This window comes from Podarcis erhardii (genome assembly GCF_964252035.2).
Source record: "Podarcis erhardii genome assembly, chromosome: 1".
NCBI classification, from domain to species: domain Eukaryota; kingdom Metazoa; phylum Chordata; class Lepidosauria; order Squamata; family Lacertidae; genus Podarcis; species Podarcis erhardii.
The window spans coordinates 136,152,764-136,173,068 of NC_138497.1; the positions used below are offsets into that span (position 1 = coordinate 136,152,764).

General features: G+C 43.4%; 1 protein-coding gene and 1 long non-coding RNA gene across 2 annotated transcripts in view; one reads left to right on the forward strand and one right to left on the reverse strand.

Annotated features, from left to right (window-relative positions):
• Positions 1 to 11,441, forward strand: part of RAMP1 (receptor activity modifying protein 1) — a 37,444-nt gene extending 26,003 nt beyond the window's left edge. The window contains exon 3 of the mRNA XM_081850105.1: positions 10,099 to 11,441. Within this exon, the coding sequence (XP_081706231.1) occupies positions 10,099 to 10,354 (256 nt within the window). The 3' untranslated portion in view covers positions 10,355 to 11,441. The remainder of the gene's footprint in view (positions 1 to 10,098) is intronic.
• Positions 11,442 to 13,603: 2,162 nt separating this feature from the next.
• On the reverse strand, positions 13,604 to 15,203 carry LOC309335435. The gene is made up of 3 exons (XR_014153500.1): positions 15,036 to 15,203; positions 14,597 to 14,645; positions 13,604 to 14,080 (listed from the first exon to the last, which is right to left on the reverse strand). It is a non-coding gene; the product is annotated as an uncharacterized lncRNA (long non-coding RNA).
• Between the last annotated feature and the right edge of the window lie 5,102 nt (positions 15,204 to 20,305).

The following is a 20,305-nucleotide window of genomic DNA, read 5'->3' on the forward strand; positions in this document are numbered from 1 at the left end:
TATGGTTGATATGGAAGAGTAAGTGCGGTGGTTCTGGGGAGGCTGAGCACTTAAATGGATGCAGTTAGTAGAAAGTGGCTGCGTCAATGGAGATGTGAGCCATTCTTTTCCATTACTGAAAGTTCCCCCCCTCTGCAGGCCTGGTTTGGTCACTGATGACAATTAGGCTGCCCTTTCTCCTGAAGCAAATCCTATTGAGTTCAATGAGACTTCCTTCCAGATAAGCAAGTAGAGAATTGCTGCCCAAGGCAAGTTTTTGACTCGGAGGCAGTGCTATAGAGTCATAATTTCCTGCTGTTAGTGCATTTGTTGCTTGTATCACACTTGAGTATTTAGTCAAACTGGATCTTCCAACGAAGGATCACTACAAGTTTCTGTGCAGCTGCTCACTTTCTTGCAGTGGCCTTGACTTTATTGACTTAAATAGTAAAAGTCACTGTCCTAGTTCTGTACTGCGTCCTCTACTCACTTATTGCCCAACTCAGGAAAAGTCTGGCATGCTGGTTTTCCGTCAGGCCGGTGAGCATCTGTGGCCATGGTGAGCAATTTCTATTTGTGTTGTTATGTTGGGCAGAAGGGCAAGTTCAGCCACGAGTTTCTCAAGTTCAAGTTCCGCCCTGATGGGAAACCGAGATATGCAAACAACAGCAATTATAAAAATGTCATGATCAGAAAAGAAGCCTACGTACACAAAAGTGTGATGGGAGAGCTATAGGATAATCGAGGACAGTGAAAACACAAAGATGATGATGCATTATCACCTCCTCCTGACAGAGTTGGTTGGCAGGAATTTGAAATTGTAACTGGTGATGAACACATCTCTTTCACAACATCAAAAATTGGTTCTCTTATTGATGTAAATCAGTCCAAGGATCCAGAAGGTCTAAAAGTATTTTACTCAGTGCTTTTTTTCTATAAAAAAATAAATGTTTAAAGGTACTCTCATTTTCCTACTCATATTGAAATACTGCCCCTCAATGTCTCCAGAGACCAAGTATGAGTGTTCTCAAACCATGAACCTGATGCTTAAGTGAAAACAATTCTTTAAAAAGCTAGTTTAAAAGACTCTTCTTAAAAACCTAAAAACTCCCTTAAAAGAATCGAGTCCTTTTAAAGAATTGTTTTAATTTATTTTGACTACAGCAGACCAACACAGCTACCTGCTAGAATCTGGTGCTTAGGTTTAGGGATAATGCAGCTGCATCTAGAGTCAACCTCACCTCCTTGGGCAGATGAACCACTCACAAATAGTACTTTCATCTTATCAGAATTGTCCCTCCTACAGGTTCTTATTGCTGCAGATTGTTATTCCCCACCCCCAATATAGAAGCTAAGCACATTCTATGCCGATGCCATCATGCTAAATATGGAAACCACAGTGCTGTTTCTAAAGCAAAGCCACATTTTGATTTGTTACTGCCAAACATTTGTTTTTCTGAGTTGGATACATAGGGAAAATAAGCAATATCACCGCTTAGCTATGTTTATAAATAGAAATTTATCTTAATAACATTTTACTTTTGGCACAGACCTTTCTGAAAGTCCAAAAGCTGCTTGCAAAGTATTTGCACAAATGCATTTTTTCCCTTTGGGACTTCAGTGTTACAATTTCCAGAGCAGCAGCAGCAACAATTGATCTGTTAAAAACTGTTAGTTAAAATGGAGCCCGTGGGGTGGGCCCTGCTGGCCATAGAGTCAGCAGCAGAAATTGAGAGCTCCCAGAGAAAATACTTTAAAAGATGGATTTATCACTCTGAAGTACAAGTATTATGAAGCAAATAAACTTTTCAAGCAGGAAATGTAGAAAATAAAGATATGGAAAAAGTGCAAAGAGAATTGATATTTTTGAAAAGAGAATTTTTTGAGCATGGAATAAAAATTCCAAAGCTGTACAGTAAAAAAAAGTAAAGATTAGCCTAATAAAAGATAAAATGGGTAGTATTCACAACTTGATGAAAGATAAGTTGAGAGTATTTCAGGAGTTTTACCAAGAGTTAGCAGGTAACAATTCTATGGGGAAGATGAAAGAATATATTGAGACACACTGGAAGATGAAGCTAGAAAGGAGGGAACAGAAATAGGATCACGGGAAATTTCTCTTTGGGAAAGGGTGAAAGTAAGAAACCCTTTAAGCTCACACCGGAACGTGTGAAAGTCTGACTGAGGTCCCTGGAGTTGCCTCTCAGTCAGCTGTTTAGGCTGGCAGCACAATCTTAACCATGTGGAGGACTTCCTTCCTAATAAGTCTGTTTAGAATTAAAGCCTCACCCGCTGGTCTGAGAGCTGGCAAACAAAACGTGCTTTTCTTGGACATGCCAAATGTGATTCTTCTTGGTGCTGTTGTTTTGTAACGTCTGTCCAAAAGTAAATTGATCAGAATGCTTGGACTATTTCCCCCTGAATTGGCTTATGTTAAAAGAATGATAACAAACGAAACAAAAAAGCCAAAACATTTTTGAGGAAAGAGTAGAATTTATACTGTGGGAAAAGTTTTTCATGTGCCCATCTAAGGTGTCTGTATGGGACGGCTCCATGTGAAACTGGTAAAGCAAAGGGAGCGCTCCATGTTAATATAAATCACTCGGCTGTCATTGCACTCAGGGAATTTTTCTCGGGGCTGCTATTTAATAATCTAATGGGAACCGAAATCAGCTGTCACTCGTTTAAGGGAAAGGGTTGTTTTAAAAAATTAAAAAACAAACAAACCCTAAAAGCCCAGTTCCATAGTGCAACCTTTAAAAACAGAACAACTTTAAAGCAGGAGTAGCATGACAGGTGGGACGCGGGTGGCGCTGTGGGTTAAACCACAGAGCCTAGGACTTGCTGATCAGAAGGTCAGTGGTTCAAATCCCCGTGACAGGGTGAGCTCCCGTTTCTCGGTCCCTGCTCCTGCCAACCTAGCAGTTCGAAAGCACGTCAAAGCGCAAGTAGATAAATAGGTACCGCTCCGGCGGGAAGGTAAAAGGCGCTTCCGTGTGTTGCTCTGGTTCACCAGAAGCGGCTTAGTCATGCTGGCCATATCTCAGGACCCCCCCCCCCAAATCATTCAGTTTGTACAAACTCGACACTCACACACGACATACGCTGCGCTTCTGTTATATATTCATAGAAAATCAACCATACATCGGATCTGCACTGGTCCACTTTTATTTTACTCCATGAAGGACTACAAAATGGGGAAGGTTTGATACAGGGCAGCCATAATTCCTTGAGCATACCAGCACATACACAGGAGCCCTGCCCAGTTGTTATGCCAACCCTGATGGTCCTAGACAGAAGACCATCAAGGTCACAAAGGAAATGCATATGGGAGTGGATTCAACACGGACTGGAACAAAGGACAATGATCAGATCTTCCCTCTGGGGGCAGGAAACTGCCAACTCCCTTTTGTCCTCTGGAAATGACTCATGGGGAGGGGGAGAGGAGGAACCAGGCAGGTGACAAGATACTCAGGTTACCTCCACAACTCCTCCCTCAACCCCTCCTTTTTGTGATGTGTCAATGATGTAGTCATGATGTAGTTGTGATGTAGTTCTAGGGATGTAGTTTGGGGGATTAGTAACTAATAAAAGTTGGGGTCTTCTTTTGTTCTGTGCTTCCATTTTGTTTCACCTGGTGGCAGGTGGGAGTCCTGTCGCGACAGTCTTCAATAAAGACCACGCCTACTGGCTGCTGTTTTGCTCTGGTATTCCTGGCTGGTGTCCTTGTTTTTTTGTCCAAGGGAGCCCTCGGATTTCTCCGTTAACAGCCACATGACCTGGAAGCTGTACGCTGGCTCCCTCGGCCAGGAAAGCGAGATGAGCGCTGCAACCCCAGAGTCAGCCACGACTGGACCTAATGGTCAGGGGTCCCTTGACCTTTACCTTTAGCATGCCAGGTGTTGTTGGACTCCAACTCCCATAACTCCCAGCCAGAATAGCCCAATGGTCAAAGATGATGGGAGTTGCAGTCCAAGGACATCTGGAGAGCTGCCCATTAGCCACCCAATTTTTTAATTTTAAATCAAGCCAGATTTCCAAATGTAGCCGCGATGATGACATTCTAATCTCCTGAAGGAGGAAGGTGGCATGTTTGAGTAAGACTCAGTTCGGATGTCATGGAGCTGAACATTGTAGGTTTGTAAACTCTGCCCCCCTCCTGCCTTGGACTTGTGCACCCTTTTCCTTCTTTGGGTGTGAGATAACCCTAGTATTCTCTTAATAATTGAATCAGATAAATTGGTTACAGTTGAACTGATTCCAAATTAGGAATTGAAACCCACTTAAAATTGTGATTTCAGTTCCAGGTTTAGGGGCAGACTATGGCCAGTGCAAGCTACAGTTTTTCTGATTCAGATGTCTTGGTAAACTATGGTTATTTCCAACATGGAAAGGGGAGGGGAAGGGGCACATGGCGGGAGGGAGAGGAGGAGGAGTATGTGAGCCAACATACTCAGGATTTATATTCCTGTGCCACATTTCCATATTAACTTTGATATTAAAAGACCTGTGATGCCTCAATCAGTCTGATATAAAGCCTGAAATTAGTAGTCTTGCTTGATTATATCTTCAGACACTAGGCCATTCCTCTTCTCCCAGGCCTTTTAAATTGTGTGTGTGTGTCAGTTATTGTTTTTATTTGTTACTGTGGTGTGTATTTGAGTATGTTTATATTGTAAACTAACCGATCTTTGAATGAAGGGTAGTAGAGAAATTTAATTAATTAAGGCTTGCAAACTATTTTTTCTGCCACGAATCCAGTGCCTGCTCTCTTCAAATGCCTGTAATTCAACAGGGAGGGGCCTGTCTCTTTCCCTTAAACAGAAAAAATGCTTGTGTATGTGATTTCTGAAGGTATTTGGGGTGAAAGCAGGTGTGTGTGCGCGTGCAGAAAATGACATTCAATCTGAAATGTGCCTGCTCATAAATCTTTTCAGCAGAGTATCATGTCTCAGTTAGAGCAAATGTGAAGAGAGCTCTTTGCTATCATGAGTGAGACAAACAGAAAAAGGTCAACTCTGGGTAAAAAGAGCATTTTGGAAATCATTGTTTATACCTTGGCACCACATAATCCTGCCAGAACCCACACGGCTTCTGAGAAGCAACTTTTTGAAATATGTGTGCAACAGAAGATAAAAGCTCCAAAAATGGATCTGCCTGGAGAATCTAGCGCTCAGGTGGTGAAGCACCTACCTGAAAAACACCTTCCTTCCCCAGTTACCATGTCTTCTCTCTCTCTCTCTCTCTCTCTCTCTCTCTGTCCTTGCATTAAGTGGTGAGGAAAATAAATACAGCCTTGTAGTTTGGGTTTTAGCTTAGTATCTTATTTTCGTTGGGTAGGCAATTGATATGTAATTCCGTTGCAGAGCCAAACTCTTAGGAAGTGATTCTGAGGATAAGCAGCTCTGGTTCAAATGAAGGCCAAATGGCTGCAGTGCTCCCTTGGTGCAGACCCAAGTTCTTCATCCTTCTTTTATAGGAAGTACTCTGAAGATAATGCTATTTTGAGCACCTACTGATTATAAAAGACTTTACTAGATAAGGGAAAAAAGAAAGAGTGATAAACAAATGCAAAGAGAATGGTTTCATGGCGCCTCCAAAGAGATAAAGCTGTCTAGATGGCAGTGCTAACTGGGCCAACTGTTACAGGAGAAATACACAGCAATGTCTATTTAATTGCTCCTCACCCAAACTAATTTATTAGTTGAACTCATACACAGATGTTCCACACCCATTTTTAAAAGTTTAGACTGGAATGTTTTGTCTCTTTGGTTTTTAGCAACAGCAGTTGACACTTGTTTCCATTATAAGATCCAGCACCAATTTTTTTGCCTGCTTTTGCCTGCTACCTCAGGGATAGTTAACAAAAGTGCCAGGTGAGTGATTTCAAGATTATTCTTTCTAGAAGTGAGTCAGAAGTGCAGTAAAATACAGTTCCGAAGACTGTAACAAATTAGTAAAGCAACATAAATATGAATTCTTCATTTAGTATTTATCTTCAGAACATGCCTTTTCACAGTCCATTTATTATAACTCCACTTTGTCAGCCTTGTCAGTAACTTCCTCTGGAAACATAAGAGCCAAAGGATAACACAAAGTTATCCCAAAATGCTGCAGCGACTCTGCGTTACTCAATAAACTGGAAGAACAAAATTACCATTTTATTGTTATATTTGTTTAGTCAAAAGCCACACTAAAAGTGTTAACTAAAGAGAGATAATTTTAAATTACAAATATTATTTGTGAGGAGCCACCCCACTCAGTACAAGAAGCGTAGGCAGAAAAACCCCAAACACTTCTCTTTTCATTTTCTAGGCAAACCAGTGGTCTTGGTTTTCCTCATCTAGGTCTTCAGAATCCATCAGGAACTCTGTGACTTCACTTGTGTGAAATGCTGAAGGCAGGAGGCCAAAGGTTGTCGTCCTTGAAGGCCACTCATAATAGGTGCTTCTTAGCCTGCGGAAGTTGGATCAAATGCTCTTGGTTATTTGTAGCATTTGTTAGAAGGGGCACATTAAAAAGATCTGAGTGTAATATAACAGCTTTTATGGATCCTCTAATGTGAAACATCTTTAGGATTCCTTCAGACAGATTCTGAAGCAATTTCCTTGTGTCATAATAAGCTCCCTCCATGGAGTATTTTATTTGCGGCTTGCATTGAATATTTCATTTTCTGAGACTGTGGGGAAGGCTGGAGTTGCCTCTGTTTCCTCTTTAATATCTCTGTGGCACAATGCAGTTATCTGCATGAAAATCTTGTTCTGTATGAAATATTATTCTCTGCCAAGTGTTATTCTGAAGTGATTTCCCCAAGGAGAAACACTCAGCCACCTTCCTACTTTTAAGAGTGTCAGAAAGCTTCTGTCTGCCATTTGGTTTCTTTCTAACTTGTGTTCATAGAAATAGCAAAGTTGTTGGGAAATGTATGGTATCTTGTAGGGCAAATCATGTAACAGAATGAAAATACAAAAATGCATTGCTTAACATGTAAAGAACACTTGTCATAACAAAATAGAACGTTATGAACTCCAGAACAATAGTGAGTGGGAATGACTGAAGTGTCACGTTTGTTTTTCTGCAATTCTACATAATATGATGAGCTATGTTTAGGCCGACCACTTACGGCGTAGAGTTTTCTCTGGGGGTGTATCTCTTTTTTCTGGGGTTGGGTTTTTTTGGGGGGGGGGCATTGTGTCTTGTGCTGAACAGCAGGGAGATGATAAAGGTGGGAGTCTCGGAGTCTCTAGGGGTGGAAGGATCTGTCAGTTTTGGCCGTCTTGGTTTTGCACTTTTCCAAAGTTAAATTCAGTTCTCAACATTTTGCAGCAATTTACTATTTGTTTACATTCATCATTTTCATGCATATTTCTAACACATTTTTATATGCAGTTCCCCTTAATATTTCTCTGTTATTGTGATTGATTGGTAAACTGCACAGCAAAATTGGCAAAACGGTGTATCTGAAGAAGTGTGCATGCACACGAAAGCTCATACCTAGAACTAACTTAGTTGGTCTATAAGGTGCTACTGGAAGGATTTTTTTTATTTTGTCTTGACTATGGCAGACCAACACGGCTACCTATCTGTAACAGCAAAATTGGGATAAGTGCAAATTTGAAGGACAGCTGTGTTTCATTTGCATGTTGTTTCAGAAAGGGCAGATTTGATAGATTTGCTCTGAATGAGACCTGAATTTCTCTCTGCTCCTGGGGTCGCTTGACTTACCAGGGTACATTTTGTGAAAGTGTAATGGCTCCCTCCTCTCCCCTAGATTGTACATGAGCTGTGATAGATGCTTCCCACTGTGTGATATTTCACTGAGCGCTCCCATTGCCAGTGCTTCTTGCTCATGATTATTTTGGATTTGCTTTAATTGCTATGTAAATTGAGTCCCTGCTGACACATTCGCTTTTCCCCTTGCTTCTTTTGATACTGTGAGCTTGCTTTTAAATGATGAAGAACATCGTGGTTCATGGGAGGACTCAAATGCTCTTGTTTATTTATGCAAGAATACTAGGATGTGCTAACTGGTTGCCAAATCTTGAAGACAATCAATCACCAAAGTTAAATAATAATAAATTACCTAACTAACTAACTAATAATTATCAGCCCAGAGTTGCCACTCGTTTACTGCATCATTCTGCATCCAACGCTTATGGGATGGCCATAAACACACATTTGATCCCTGAAACAGCAGGGTTTTTATTTGTTTTGTCACATTGAAACACTTCTGGCCCAGCATCATTAATCCAAGTGATATGTCTCCTGAATAACATGTGAACATACCTGGTGGCGGTATGTGCCACCCCCCCCAGGCCCGCCCGCCTCTTTCCCTGGCTGGGGCTGCTGTGGCCACAGCGCTCAGAGCATCTCTCCGCCACAGCTACAGCCAGCCTGAGCCAGGGAAAGAGGCACGCAGGCCTGGCAGCGACACTGATGCTGGCAGGCTGGGGGCAGAGGCAGGACCCAGCTCCCACCTCATCATCCAATGGCTCTCCTCTGCACACTCTCCTCCGGCCAAAGCGACCGCTCCACATAGCACTTCTGGGGCACAGCAGTTCAATGTCATCACCCTCCCAAGTGTGCATGTGCCAAAAAGAAAGAAAGAAAGAAACTGGACATTTCCTGTAAAATGTTGGTCCCAAAATGTTAGTCCCCAAAGAAGAAATGATTGGGAAAACACAGATATATGGCAACCCTATTTAACCATATCCTCTTGCTTTTGGATTACTCTGAAGTCACGGAGCATTGTAAATTAGCAGCCACTTCTGGGTATAAAAATATTAGTTGTGCCACTGGCATTCATTTTCAGATAAAATGACCCACTTGTTCCATACACGTCCCAGCCAAAGCAATGCACACAGCAGGTAGTTGATTATTGTCAAAAGCAATCGCTTACAGTAGCTTCTCTGCAGGACTCTATGAGTACACTTGCATTCAAGTTCTAGCATTGAGGCAACTGTTCCCAGTCTGCTTTTCAGCAACAGGGCACCACACATGACAGCAGCTGCTGCTGCTCTTCCCTCTTCCCTCTTCAGTCTTCCCTCTTCAGTCCACTCATCCCTCCACTTACATGATCAGCCTCTCCATTTCGCTCCTCCAAGCCCATTGTTCTGCCCTCCATCCCTGAGAGCTCTGACTATTCTTCTGACCCTGGTTCCTGCCTCCTGGGGGGTCACGGCACTCCTAAATTGATGGGTCCCTCTCCCATGTCAGTTTCCAGCCCCCCAGCGTCCAACACACATGTGTCCAAGTTCTGTCAGTCCTGCCAATGCTTGACGTTTGAACCATCTGTTTTTGTCTTTCTGTGCTTAAGAAATGTATGGAAAGTGAATACGCCACCCCAGTATGTGCTTTGGAATCCACAGGTGGGTCATAATATCTGCATAGGAAACTATGTGCATACAGACCATGCAGTAGGAATTTATGCACACATTAATTTCATATGCCTATGAACGTATGAAGAAATGGGCAAGTGAAGAAATGGAGCTCCCACCCCCAAACATTCATTGAAAACCTGAACAGGGCTTTTGTCTTTCCGATCAAAAATTTAAAATAAAAATGCTCAGTTATATGTAGTCATTACAATCATTTATAAATACTAAAAACAAACTGCTTTGGTTATCATTTAGCTTGGAGCTCTGAATGTTGACACCTGAAAGAATATTGAATTCTGCAGGTTTTGTTGCTGATTTACCCTTCTTGATTTTCTAACATGTCATAATTTTAGGAGCATACCCAATGCATTTTAAATGTAGTGTGGCACAGAGCAATTATGCATCATGCAGGTAGACTAATAAAGAAGCTGTAGCTGCAACTTTGGGCAGACAAATACCATACATTGAAAGCACATGCCTATACCAAAGAATCCTGGGAACTGTAGTTTTTTAAGGGTGCTCAAAATTGTAGTTCTTTGAGGGTGAAACAGTTCTCGGGATTCCCGGGTGGGGGGAGCCACATGCTTTAACTGTGTGTTGAATGTGCCTTATATATACTGTGTGCCTCTGCCCACAGCTGAGTGTACACTTTGGTGGCAATTCCTGCTTTGCCTCTCTGTAATGTGCGAAATGGGCCCTGATTGCGACTGCCTACTAACAAGTGTCCTTTTCTCTTTTTCAGCTGGTATGGGGAGCTGACCAATTGTACCTACCAGATTGCTGGGAGAATGCATTGCTTCTGGCCAAACCAGCTAGTGGATGAATTCTTCATAGCGATTCACAAGCACTACTTCAAAAACTGCCCTGTCTCGGGAAGGGCTTTGAGAGACCCCCCTAACACCATATTGTGCCCGTTCATATTGGTACCCATTTTTGTCACGCTGCTCATGACAGCACTGGTTGTGTGGCGGAGCAAACGCAGTGAAGGCATTGTCTGAAGTTCTTCACAACCCCAAAGTCTCCGACCCTGATAGGCGACTGAAACAGAACCCCAAGCCAGCTGTGCTGAGGAACAGCTTTGTTACTCCTCTTGTGAACACCCAAAAAAGAGTATTTCTAGGCAATGTTACCCAGAGAAAAATGTTGTAACTCCACATTCTCTAGCTAACAAGAATTTTGCTGAAGCCAAGAAAAAGTGTCGAGGACTGAACCACTTTTTTCAACAGCCAAATTCTTTTCCTGTAATCATGATTTGATCGTGCTAAGGGCATGCCTGCACCAACGTCTCCTTCAGATTCCCTTTCCCTTTGGGTTATTTCTGGTTTTCTCTTCATGCCCTTCAGCCACACTTACTTACAGCGGACCCTCGGGTTACGTTACCTTTGGGTAACGTAACTTTCAGGTTGCAAACGAGGCAAACCCAGAAGTGTATAGTTGCGGGTTTCGCCACGAGTGCATGTGCAGAAGCGCTCTATCGCGCTGTGCGCAGAAGTGGCGCCTCATGTTGCAGACTTTTCAGGGTACGTAAGGACCCCGTGAATGAATTAAGTTCGTATCTGGAGGGTCCACGGTATTTAGGACTGTGGGCTGTTCTTTGGGTTAGGTAACTTGCAGCTGGGAACCATCTTGGATAGGCACCCTCCATCTTTGTGGAACCGAGAAGTGACCGGGGCTGTGCAATATTGGAATAGAACAAAAGAAAGCCAAGTTCCAGCTCTAGGAGAACAGCAGAGCAGTGGCCAGAATGAGAGCAGGAGATTTGTACAAACAAGTATAAGGTGTATAATATGAAGAGCAAGACCACATTAAAGAAGCCTAAACTTTCAAATTTTGTGGTGTGTACCAATTGGGACACTGTCAGGATGCCTTGTAAAGCGCAGAAGGTATTTGTAGTGTATTCTGGAGTAAATGACCCACAAAGCCAGCTGGTGCAGGCATGCCCTCAATTCATTTTGACTGCTGACAGTGGAGGAGATGAAGCTCTAGCAAATTATTATTTATATGTTTTGCCAATAATCAGCCACATAATGTATTCTGTGAGGAACCATTCTGTAGCAATTAAAATGTATCCCAGGTCTTTGAAAAGTTGGATTTGAATTTTTATGAACTTCTGTCATTAATTAGTAAATAAATTATTGCTAACATGGTTTGCAAACAGCAGCAGCAAAACCCTAACAGTTTATTAACATTGGAGGAATTCCCTACCAAGTAATTACCATTTGCAGGGCTTTCATGTCATTGATGTGACATGAATGTGCGAGAGAGAGAATGGAATCCAATGTCACGTATCCCTTGTAATTTTAAATAACAGGATTCTGTTTTGGTATCTGAGGAAGACTTGCTGCTGTAGCAACACAGATCACTTATTCTTTTAAAGTTAGTAAATAAAATGCAACCAAAATGTAGACGTTTGCTAAAAAAAGCCAAGTTGCTTCAATTACTGCTTTTCCTTTACATTTCATATACTAGCACACCCCACGCACCCCTTCACTCGAAGTCTCAAGCTTTCCAGACGGTGGACTCTCCTGGGGAAATGTAATATGTGAACCAGATTAACAGATACTGTCAACAGAAATTCACGTGCTCTCAGCAAACCAGAGGGATGTGTGACTTAAGGGCTGATTGGAGCAGTGCTGAACTCCCATTCAAAAGCTCTGCCCAACCCCCGTCCATCCCTGAAGAGTCTATGGTGCCCTGGTGGGTAGCCGGGACAGAGGGTAGGTGGGAGTTCAGGTTTCCCATTCCTGCCGAGGACATAAGGTGGGAACAGAGCCTGGGAACTAAGAAGGAAGTACTAGCACAAGGACACTGGGGGGGGGGGTAACTTGCAACATGGGAACAGGCGTTTGTGGTGGTGATTGCATTGGCAGTTGAAGTAGAAGCATCAAGGGAGGTGCCCTACTACTATGTCTCCGTGTGATTTGGCATTAAAACACATTTGATTAATGTGGGAACTTCCACTAGTACTTCCAAAGGGTGGGAGGGGTGGGAAGTGGGGAAAGATCCTGTGCCTTTAACAGCAGGATTGGATATGATCCATGCTATTAAAAGCCCAAAAGCAAGCCAGGAGGCTTGCCATGGCCCCACCGCCATTGCCTGCAATTGGCAGCCCTTCAAAACAATTACTTAGTCCCATTGACAGCGTTTTTCTTAAAACAGTATGCTTGTTATAGATTCTGACCAATAAAACTTGCTAATGAGAAGTAAGCTGAATCTCTAGACAACACTGACTATAGATGTACTCAACAAACATAGGTCAACTTTATTCTCAAAGCAATTAAGAATCTGTGTAATTCACAGACACTAAATACCTACCTATAAAAATTCATTTGCTTCCAGGGTAAACTGGAATGAACCTATCTATTGCTTCATACTTACTGATTTGTTAATCAGTGACAAATGACTCCAACTTCAACATTGTTTGCCACCATTATGAAAACAAAGCTGATGCACTAGAATGACCATGAGAAAGAACCTTTATGCCCATTAACTTACTTTTTCTACGTTTCAGACTATTTCTTCCAGAAAGATGCCTGAATTTCCCTTTCCCTGTCCTTTTCTCTAGGGAATTTCTCCAACATGCTTTGGAATTTTCAGTAGTGCAGGGCAACAACAAAAGTCATTCTTTTTAGCATTGGGGCAATGCAGAAAGTATTGGTGTTATGCAGGGCTTTTTTTCAGCCCAAACTTGCCAGAACTCAGTTCCGGCACCTCTCAGGTGGGCACCATTGCCAATATAAGAAAACAAGGGAAGCATTCATGGTGAGCCCCAGCACCTCTTTTTCTAGAAAAATAGCACTGTGCTATGTGATTCTTAGTTAAAACAGTAAACACTTGCACTAGTGGCAACATCCAAACTGTCTTCAGGTGTGGCCCCATGCAGAGCACATTACAGTAATCTAACCAGGAGGAACAATGGGAAAGGAATAAACTGCCAGATCTGGTGTAGTGTGCTCCCTGGTTTGGAGAAATGTCAGGGAATAGGGAAGGAATTGTTTGGCCCTGCAGACATTGCAGCTCTGACTAAAGTGCAGTGGTCAGAGACATATCCATGGCAGCAGAAAGGGGAAGTCAGATTTCCCTCTCCAGTTTCAGCACTCCATATAAAACACTAGCGAGTGAGGTTGGATATTTGGATATTGCTTATTATCCTGGGTTGCCCTCAGGACCCAAAAAAACGAGCCCCTGCAAAAATTGCAAGTGATATATTGTGTTATGGAGAAACCACAGAAACTCAACACTGAAACTGGATGTCTCTTATTAATTTTATGTGACACCAACTGCTATGGTATCAAAGATGTAGAGCCTGCTTTCAATTAGCCTGATTTATGCTATCATCATCTGTAGAAGAAATAAAGTAACATAGCAAAAAACAAAACAGGATAAGACCAAAACAGTATCTGCCTCTTCTAAACGACACTGGCTTTCTTGCCTCCAAAGAATGACATGGGACAGAGCAACTGCCTTGCCTTCATCTTCCACTCCATCGGGCTGTGTGTCAAGGAGCACCTTCTTGGGAATCACAGTTCGATCCCCTCCAGAGGAAAGGTGTGGTTGGCTTCCTGGACTGGTGGCTCCCTGCACCACTGCTGCCATCACGGCAGGGAGGGCAGGGGTCTCAGCTCTCACCCTCCGGGGGTTGGTATTCTGCATGCTGCTAGCAGTGGGAGGGGATGGTGTGCTGGACAGAGGCTCCTGGGGATGTAGAAGAGCAAACTCTGGACCTGAAAAGATGAAAAGCGCTCATAAGAACATAAGAGCCCAATCTAGTCCAGCAGCATGTTTTGCACAACAGTGAACAACCAGATATCCCCAGGACACAAGAGACACAAGCTCTCTCCCTGGGATCATTCACATTCAGAGGCATATTACTTCTGAACCAGGAGGGAGATCAGAGCCATCATGAGTAGTGGCCATTTGATAGCCTGACCCATTGTGAATTTGTTTAATCCCTTTAAAGACCAGTGAAGCTGTCCTCACATCTTGGAGCAGCCAGTTCATAGCTTAACTCGGCACCATCTAGGCTCTCCCACCAATCAGCTTCATGAGGGCCTCCATATGATCAGCATAAGACTGGCTGATCCTGTCACTTGCACCGCACAGTCATCTGGGGCAGGATCTCAGAGCTGCTTCTGCACTGGTCAGCTCAACACGCAGAAGCCCTCTTCACCTTGAGTGGCTGGATTTAAGAGAATCCACAGACCCCAAAGCAGGAGGAAGCAAAATATCTGGTTACTCACAGCTCCATGTCTCCAGGCTCTCCTGCTCTTGTGTCCTGGTGGAAAATGCCTGACACACAAAATTAAAAAGAGGGAGGCATTGAGGGGCAGGGGGAGATACAGAATCTCTTTCTAGTGACCAGATGTCAGGGCTCCCCGGGCTCTTGTGTGGGTAGGAGATAAACTGATATACCAGCTAAGTGAAACCTTCCTTGTTAAGGGTGTCTCAGAGCTCTAATCAGAATTTTGGAATATATGCCATCAAAATTCACAGAAGGGAACTGTCATAACAGGAACTTTTTGTGGAAGTAAAATAATTTGGTAAAGACCAAATGACTTCCCTAACTTCTGCATCTCTTGATATGAAGAAAACTCGGTTTTCTAATGTCCACAGATACCTTCCCCAAAATGTATTTCCATACAAAGATGCTAAAAGTTATAATTCTCCCTGGTGTCCTACCTGGTAAATGGCTTTGCCAGTGTATTGAACTAGCAGAGTTGAATGTAGCATACCCTACCTATAGGACTAGCATTAACTGTTAACAACCACTGATCTCCATAAGCTACCAGTTTTTCTGACCTCACCAAATGGGCAAATCCAATCCGTAGCAAAGAGGTGTGTGTAAGGCTGTATCTCATAGACAGCACTGTTAAGTGTGCATCATTCTGACCTCATTGGCTTTCTCCTTAATGAAGTCAGAAGGATGCATGCTTAACAATGCTGTCTATGAGATAAAGACCACATCCACAACATGCATTTAAAGCACCTCTAACACACATCTAAAGCACATGGCTTCCTCTGAGGAATCCTGGGAACAGTATTTTACCCCTAACAGAGCTAGCATTCCCAGCATCCTAATCAAACTACACTACCCAGAGTACATGCTTTTAATGTACAGTCGTACCTTGGAGGTCAAACAGCTTAGTTCCCGAACGTCGCAAACATGGAAGTGACTGTTCTGATTTTCGAACTATTTTTCGAAGCCAAACATCCTACAGGGCTTCTGCGGCTTCCAATTGGCTGCAGGAGGTTCCTGCAGCCATTCAGAAGCCACACTTTGGTTTTTGAATGTTTTGGAAGTCAAACGGACTTCTGGAACGGATTCCGTTCAACTTCCAAGGTACAACTGTACTTGTGTATGTGCCCTTACCTCTGAGCCTTTGGTGAGGTTAGGGAGATTGGTGCCTTCACAGAGCCCTGCACAGGCATTGCTTGAGCTGATGCTATTGTCAAGAAGCGGCTCAAAGGTAGTCTTATATGGCCACACCTAAACACCTGCCTCCCAGGAACAGAGGGACCAGCAGCTAGTTGTTTTTTATGTGCTTGAAGATGTTTCCACTGTCCAGCTCCACCAACTCTGAAATCAGTTATTTCAATACACAGGGACACAAAACAAATGCACATAGAGAACACAACTGAAAGGGACACACAGTAGAAACTGAGTAATAAAATAGACCATATCCTGATGATTAACAGCTGAAAAGTGTCATCAATTGTCATGTTGTCTTCCAATACAGTATGAAAAACGTTTATTCAAAATAATTGTGAAGCACATATTATGAAACACATATTGCACCAAAGTCAATTTACTTAATGTTGCATTATATCCCATACTTTAATATTCTGTGATAATTAAATGTGACGGATCAGTTGCTTAGAGCATGGTGCTTATAACTCCAAGGACGCAGGTTCGATCCCCCTAAGGGATGGCTGCCTATGCCTGCATTGCAGGGGGTTGGGTGACCCTCAGGTTCCCTTCCAGCTCTATGATTCTACATCCAGCTGACCCTTGCTCTCCTCAAGTCTGATACTCAGGACGTTTGACATAATAAGGCTTGGGCATTCTTGCTCTTCCTCCAGTGTTAAGGAGGGAAATTAACTACAGCCATAGTTTATGCAAATGATTTCAAGCATATTAGGTTAATGTTATTATTATATACTTATCGTTACAAGCTTTATAAAAGGTTTTACAAAACAGATTTGTAATTTTAAATAATACTACAAAAGCCCAGTGCCAAGCAGTGGCCAGAGCGCATGGGGTCACAGGCACACATACAGGGTCTGTGTCCCTTTGGAGAACAGAAGACACATGGAGACCCTCATGCTTGAAGAAATAGGGTTTGGAGGGGGTCCGCATCTCACAGCATGGCCCTAAACATTGCAGGCAGGCCTTCCTTCTCCCTCACCATGATGGAGGCAAACGTTGGTCCTCACCATGATAAGTTCCTTTTCTGTAGGGAGAACTAGGATCCATGATGTTGGTTTGTCTCCGCCCAAGAAGAGGAGTCTCCCGCGGGGGAAGGAGAGGGGCAGCTCTCCTCCTCCTCCCTGCCATCCTGCTGGTCCCCAGCCCTGCTTGAACCAGGGGGACTTTCCCCCTCGCTGCTGCCCTTGGCCGAAGGGGCCCTGGTGGGTCTGGGGAGGCCCAAAGCCTGACCTAGCCAGGCATTTCCGTCCAGGGGTCACGGCGGGCATCCCAGGGGGAGGGCGAGGCAAGGACCACCCCCCTTTGCCAGCTTCCCAGCCCTTTCTTTTTTTAAAAAAAATAATTTTTATTGGGTTTTTACATTTTATAACAACACACACACACACAAAGACAAAGACACACAAATACAATTACATACCCTAATTTTCTTTACCCACTTTCATTGACTTCCCCCCACCCCCTCCCCTTACATCCCAGTTCCAATAATTAATTCAGCAAGTTCTTACCTAACCTCTTAAACATATTCATATTGCTTTTAAAAATTTAATTCTTTTTGTTTATCTATATTTAACTTATCCAATTCTCTTATAATCATTAATTTCTTTTTTTTTTAAGGTCGATCTAACTTCCCTTCCACAAATTTTCCCTTTATTATATTAATTATAGGTCACATTGACCAATAAAACAAATCATAACATTTTATAATTCTATTCTCTCTCCCCCCCCTGCCCCGGTTTCTGTCCCTTCCCAAACAAATGTCCAAAAAACAAACAAAAAATAGTTCTTAGCCCGGATTCCTCACGTCCGAGGCGTCTGATTCTCTGTCAGTTCCTCTCTGCCAACTATATTGGTAATCCTCTTTGTTGGTCTTAAGACCCCGAAGGAGTTCAGTCAGAGTCACATCATATTTTCTTTCATCCAGAATGTTAAAAAGTGTTTGCTGCGAAGAACCATCCAGTTTTCCATACTCAAGAGGAAAGTCCCAATCATGTTGCTTTATTCTTTTTAGTTTTAATATTCCAAGTACTCCAGGGACTTCCCTCTTCTTCTTTCTCATCTTTCGCAGATTTGTAATCCAAAGATCTTCTTGCTCATACTCTAACAATGTAAATTCCTGGTTGGTATTTTCCACTTGTAGTGTCTGAACTCCTTCTTTCTTCTCTGTCAATTCCAAAGGCATCTCTTCCTGCTCAGCTGCAGAGTCTTTATCATACGTCTCCTTTGTGCATTCAGCAGAGTTGTTTGTTTCAGAATTCAAGGTCATAAATACTTTACTCAGAGCCATACTCTGCTCTTGCAGGATTCCCACGAGAAAGAACATTTTTTCTATCTCCGCCAGTAATTTTCCCTCTGCAGCCATTGTAATGTCACTAATTCCCCCTAGGGGGCTTTCAGTTATTTAGTAGTCCTTTTCCAATAATCTGTTACTTTGTTATTATCAATACTTTGTTTCCAATCGCCTCAGTTCAAATGTATCACCTTTAATTCAAAGAGTTGTTAAATAACAAAATTCTTTACTTTGTCCACCCGTTTGACAGCTTCTTTTGACAGCTGTCAAACTCCTTTCACTTCTTCCTCCGGCACCCAAATAGGACACTCCCGGGTTTTTGGGGGGGATTACACACAAAGTTCCAAAGTTCCTCCCTTTCTCTCCAGCACAAAATCTTCTTCTATCGAATTTGTGAAAAACTTTTAAATCATCAAAACAGTATTCATTCCGCCTTAATTCTCCGTTCCTTGCTTTAAATCGTCTATAAGTAGAGGGGGTGCGGACTTCCCTTTAACACATCCCCCGATCGTGCCGAATTCACAGGATAAAAAAAAAATTTTAAAGTCCAAATTCCACTACTCACGGGTCCTTTGTTATCCAGTCCAAATTTTGGGAAGAAAGTCAGCGCTCTCCGGCCATGGCTTGCGGCTTCGCTCCACTGAAGTAGCGGTCTACTCTCAGCACCACGCCACTCTCCGTACCCTCTCCGTAGCCTTTAAAAAGGCTCTTCGTGGGTCGGGGAGGGCGCTTAAGGTGCCCACCGAGTCACCAAGTCCGCAGGCATCCGCGCCTGCGGTTTCTGAGGGTCCCCGTGTCGCCGGCACGGCAAGACCCGTCTTCAGCAGAGCCGATTCCCTCCGGAGCTCGGAGGGAATCCGCCATTAGCCGTTCGCGCTAACCCGGAAGTCCTGCGCACTTTCCTTCCCAGCCCTTTCTGAAGGGCTGGAGCTGCAGGATCAGGCCCCTCTGCTGGTCGCCCCAACCCTCCTCAGCTTGGACTGCTGCTAAATTCAGGGGGAATGCAGGCCCCCCAGGTTCCCCCCCCCCCCAGGAGTCAAGAGAAAGCTCCATCTCCCAGAAAGGAGAACCCCTTTCCCAAGCTTCCCTCTCAAGTCCAGAGGCGCCCAAAGGGCTGCAGGCCAAAAAAGGCCTGGGGGGGGGAATCAGAGTCGAGAGGAGGGAGGGGGAGAGAGAGAGAGAGAGAGCAAAAGCCTCTTATGGAAACGGCAGGGAGCTGAAAAGGGGGATCCAAGAAACGAAGACAAAGGAAGAACAAAGGAAAGAAAGCTCCCTTCCAAGATGGCATCCCTGCCTTTTCCTTTTGCTGTGCCCAGAGCAGGCAAGCAAACCCATAGCATGGACCCCCATTTTCCCCTCCAGGAGAACTCCCCTCCTCCCTCCTTCTTCTTCCCAGAAGCCCCTTGCCCCCCTGCAGCTACCCTGGCAACATTCCCAGTCTCTGGTCACACCTGGGGGGGGGGCGGGTCTTGTTGAGGACCCTCCATGGCTTTATGTGGTAATAATATAAAACAGCCCTGCTCCTCAGCCAGCCAGACTGGTTTGCATAAGGCAGCTCAGGAATCCCATCTGGAACAGCCCCAAAGTTTATGGTTTTTTAATCCATATCCAAATCAAAATCCTAGTTTTTATTTGTTCCTAGTGTTTAGGGGTATTCCCCCCCCCCCTATTTCTATAGCACCTACAAAACGGATTAGTGGAGGATTTGCTCAAAAAGCAAAGTATAAATCCCTCAATTGAAATTAAGATACTGTGCTCAATTCATTCCTAGCTGACCATTCAAATACACTTTGTAGCAAAGTAGCTACTCATAATCCAGTTGATCAACTCATCATCCAAACACCACACTATCTTATCATCTGAAAGACAATGTCGTTATTAGATGCACCTCCTGGCAAATAGAAGGGGAAGAAATGGAGGCAGTGAGAGATTTTACTTTCTTGGGCTCCATGATCACTGCAGGTGGTGACAGCAGTCGCAAAATTAAAAGATAATAATAATAATTTTTTATTTATACCCCGCCCTCCCCAGCCAAGGCCGGGCTCAGAGCGGCTTACAAGCAATAATAAAAACAAGATGAATGATTACAAACTTAAAAACAAAAATAAAATACAACATTAAAATAATGGAACATTAAAATATTAAAATGTAGCCTCATTGCAGGAGGAGAAGGAAAAGAAAAGAAAGAAAAAAAGAGAGAGGGAGGGAGGGAATCAAATTGGCTCCAAGCCAAAG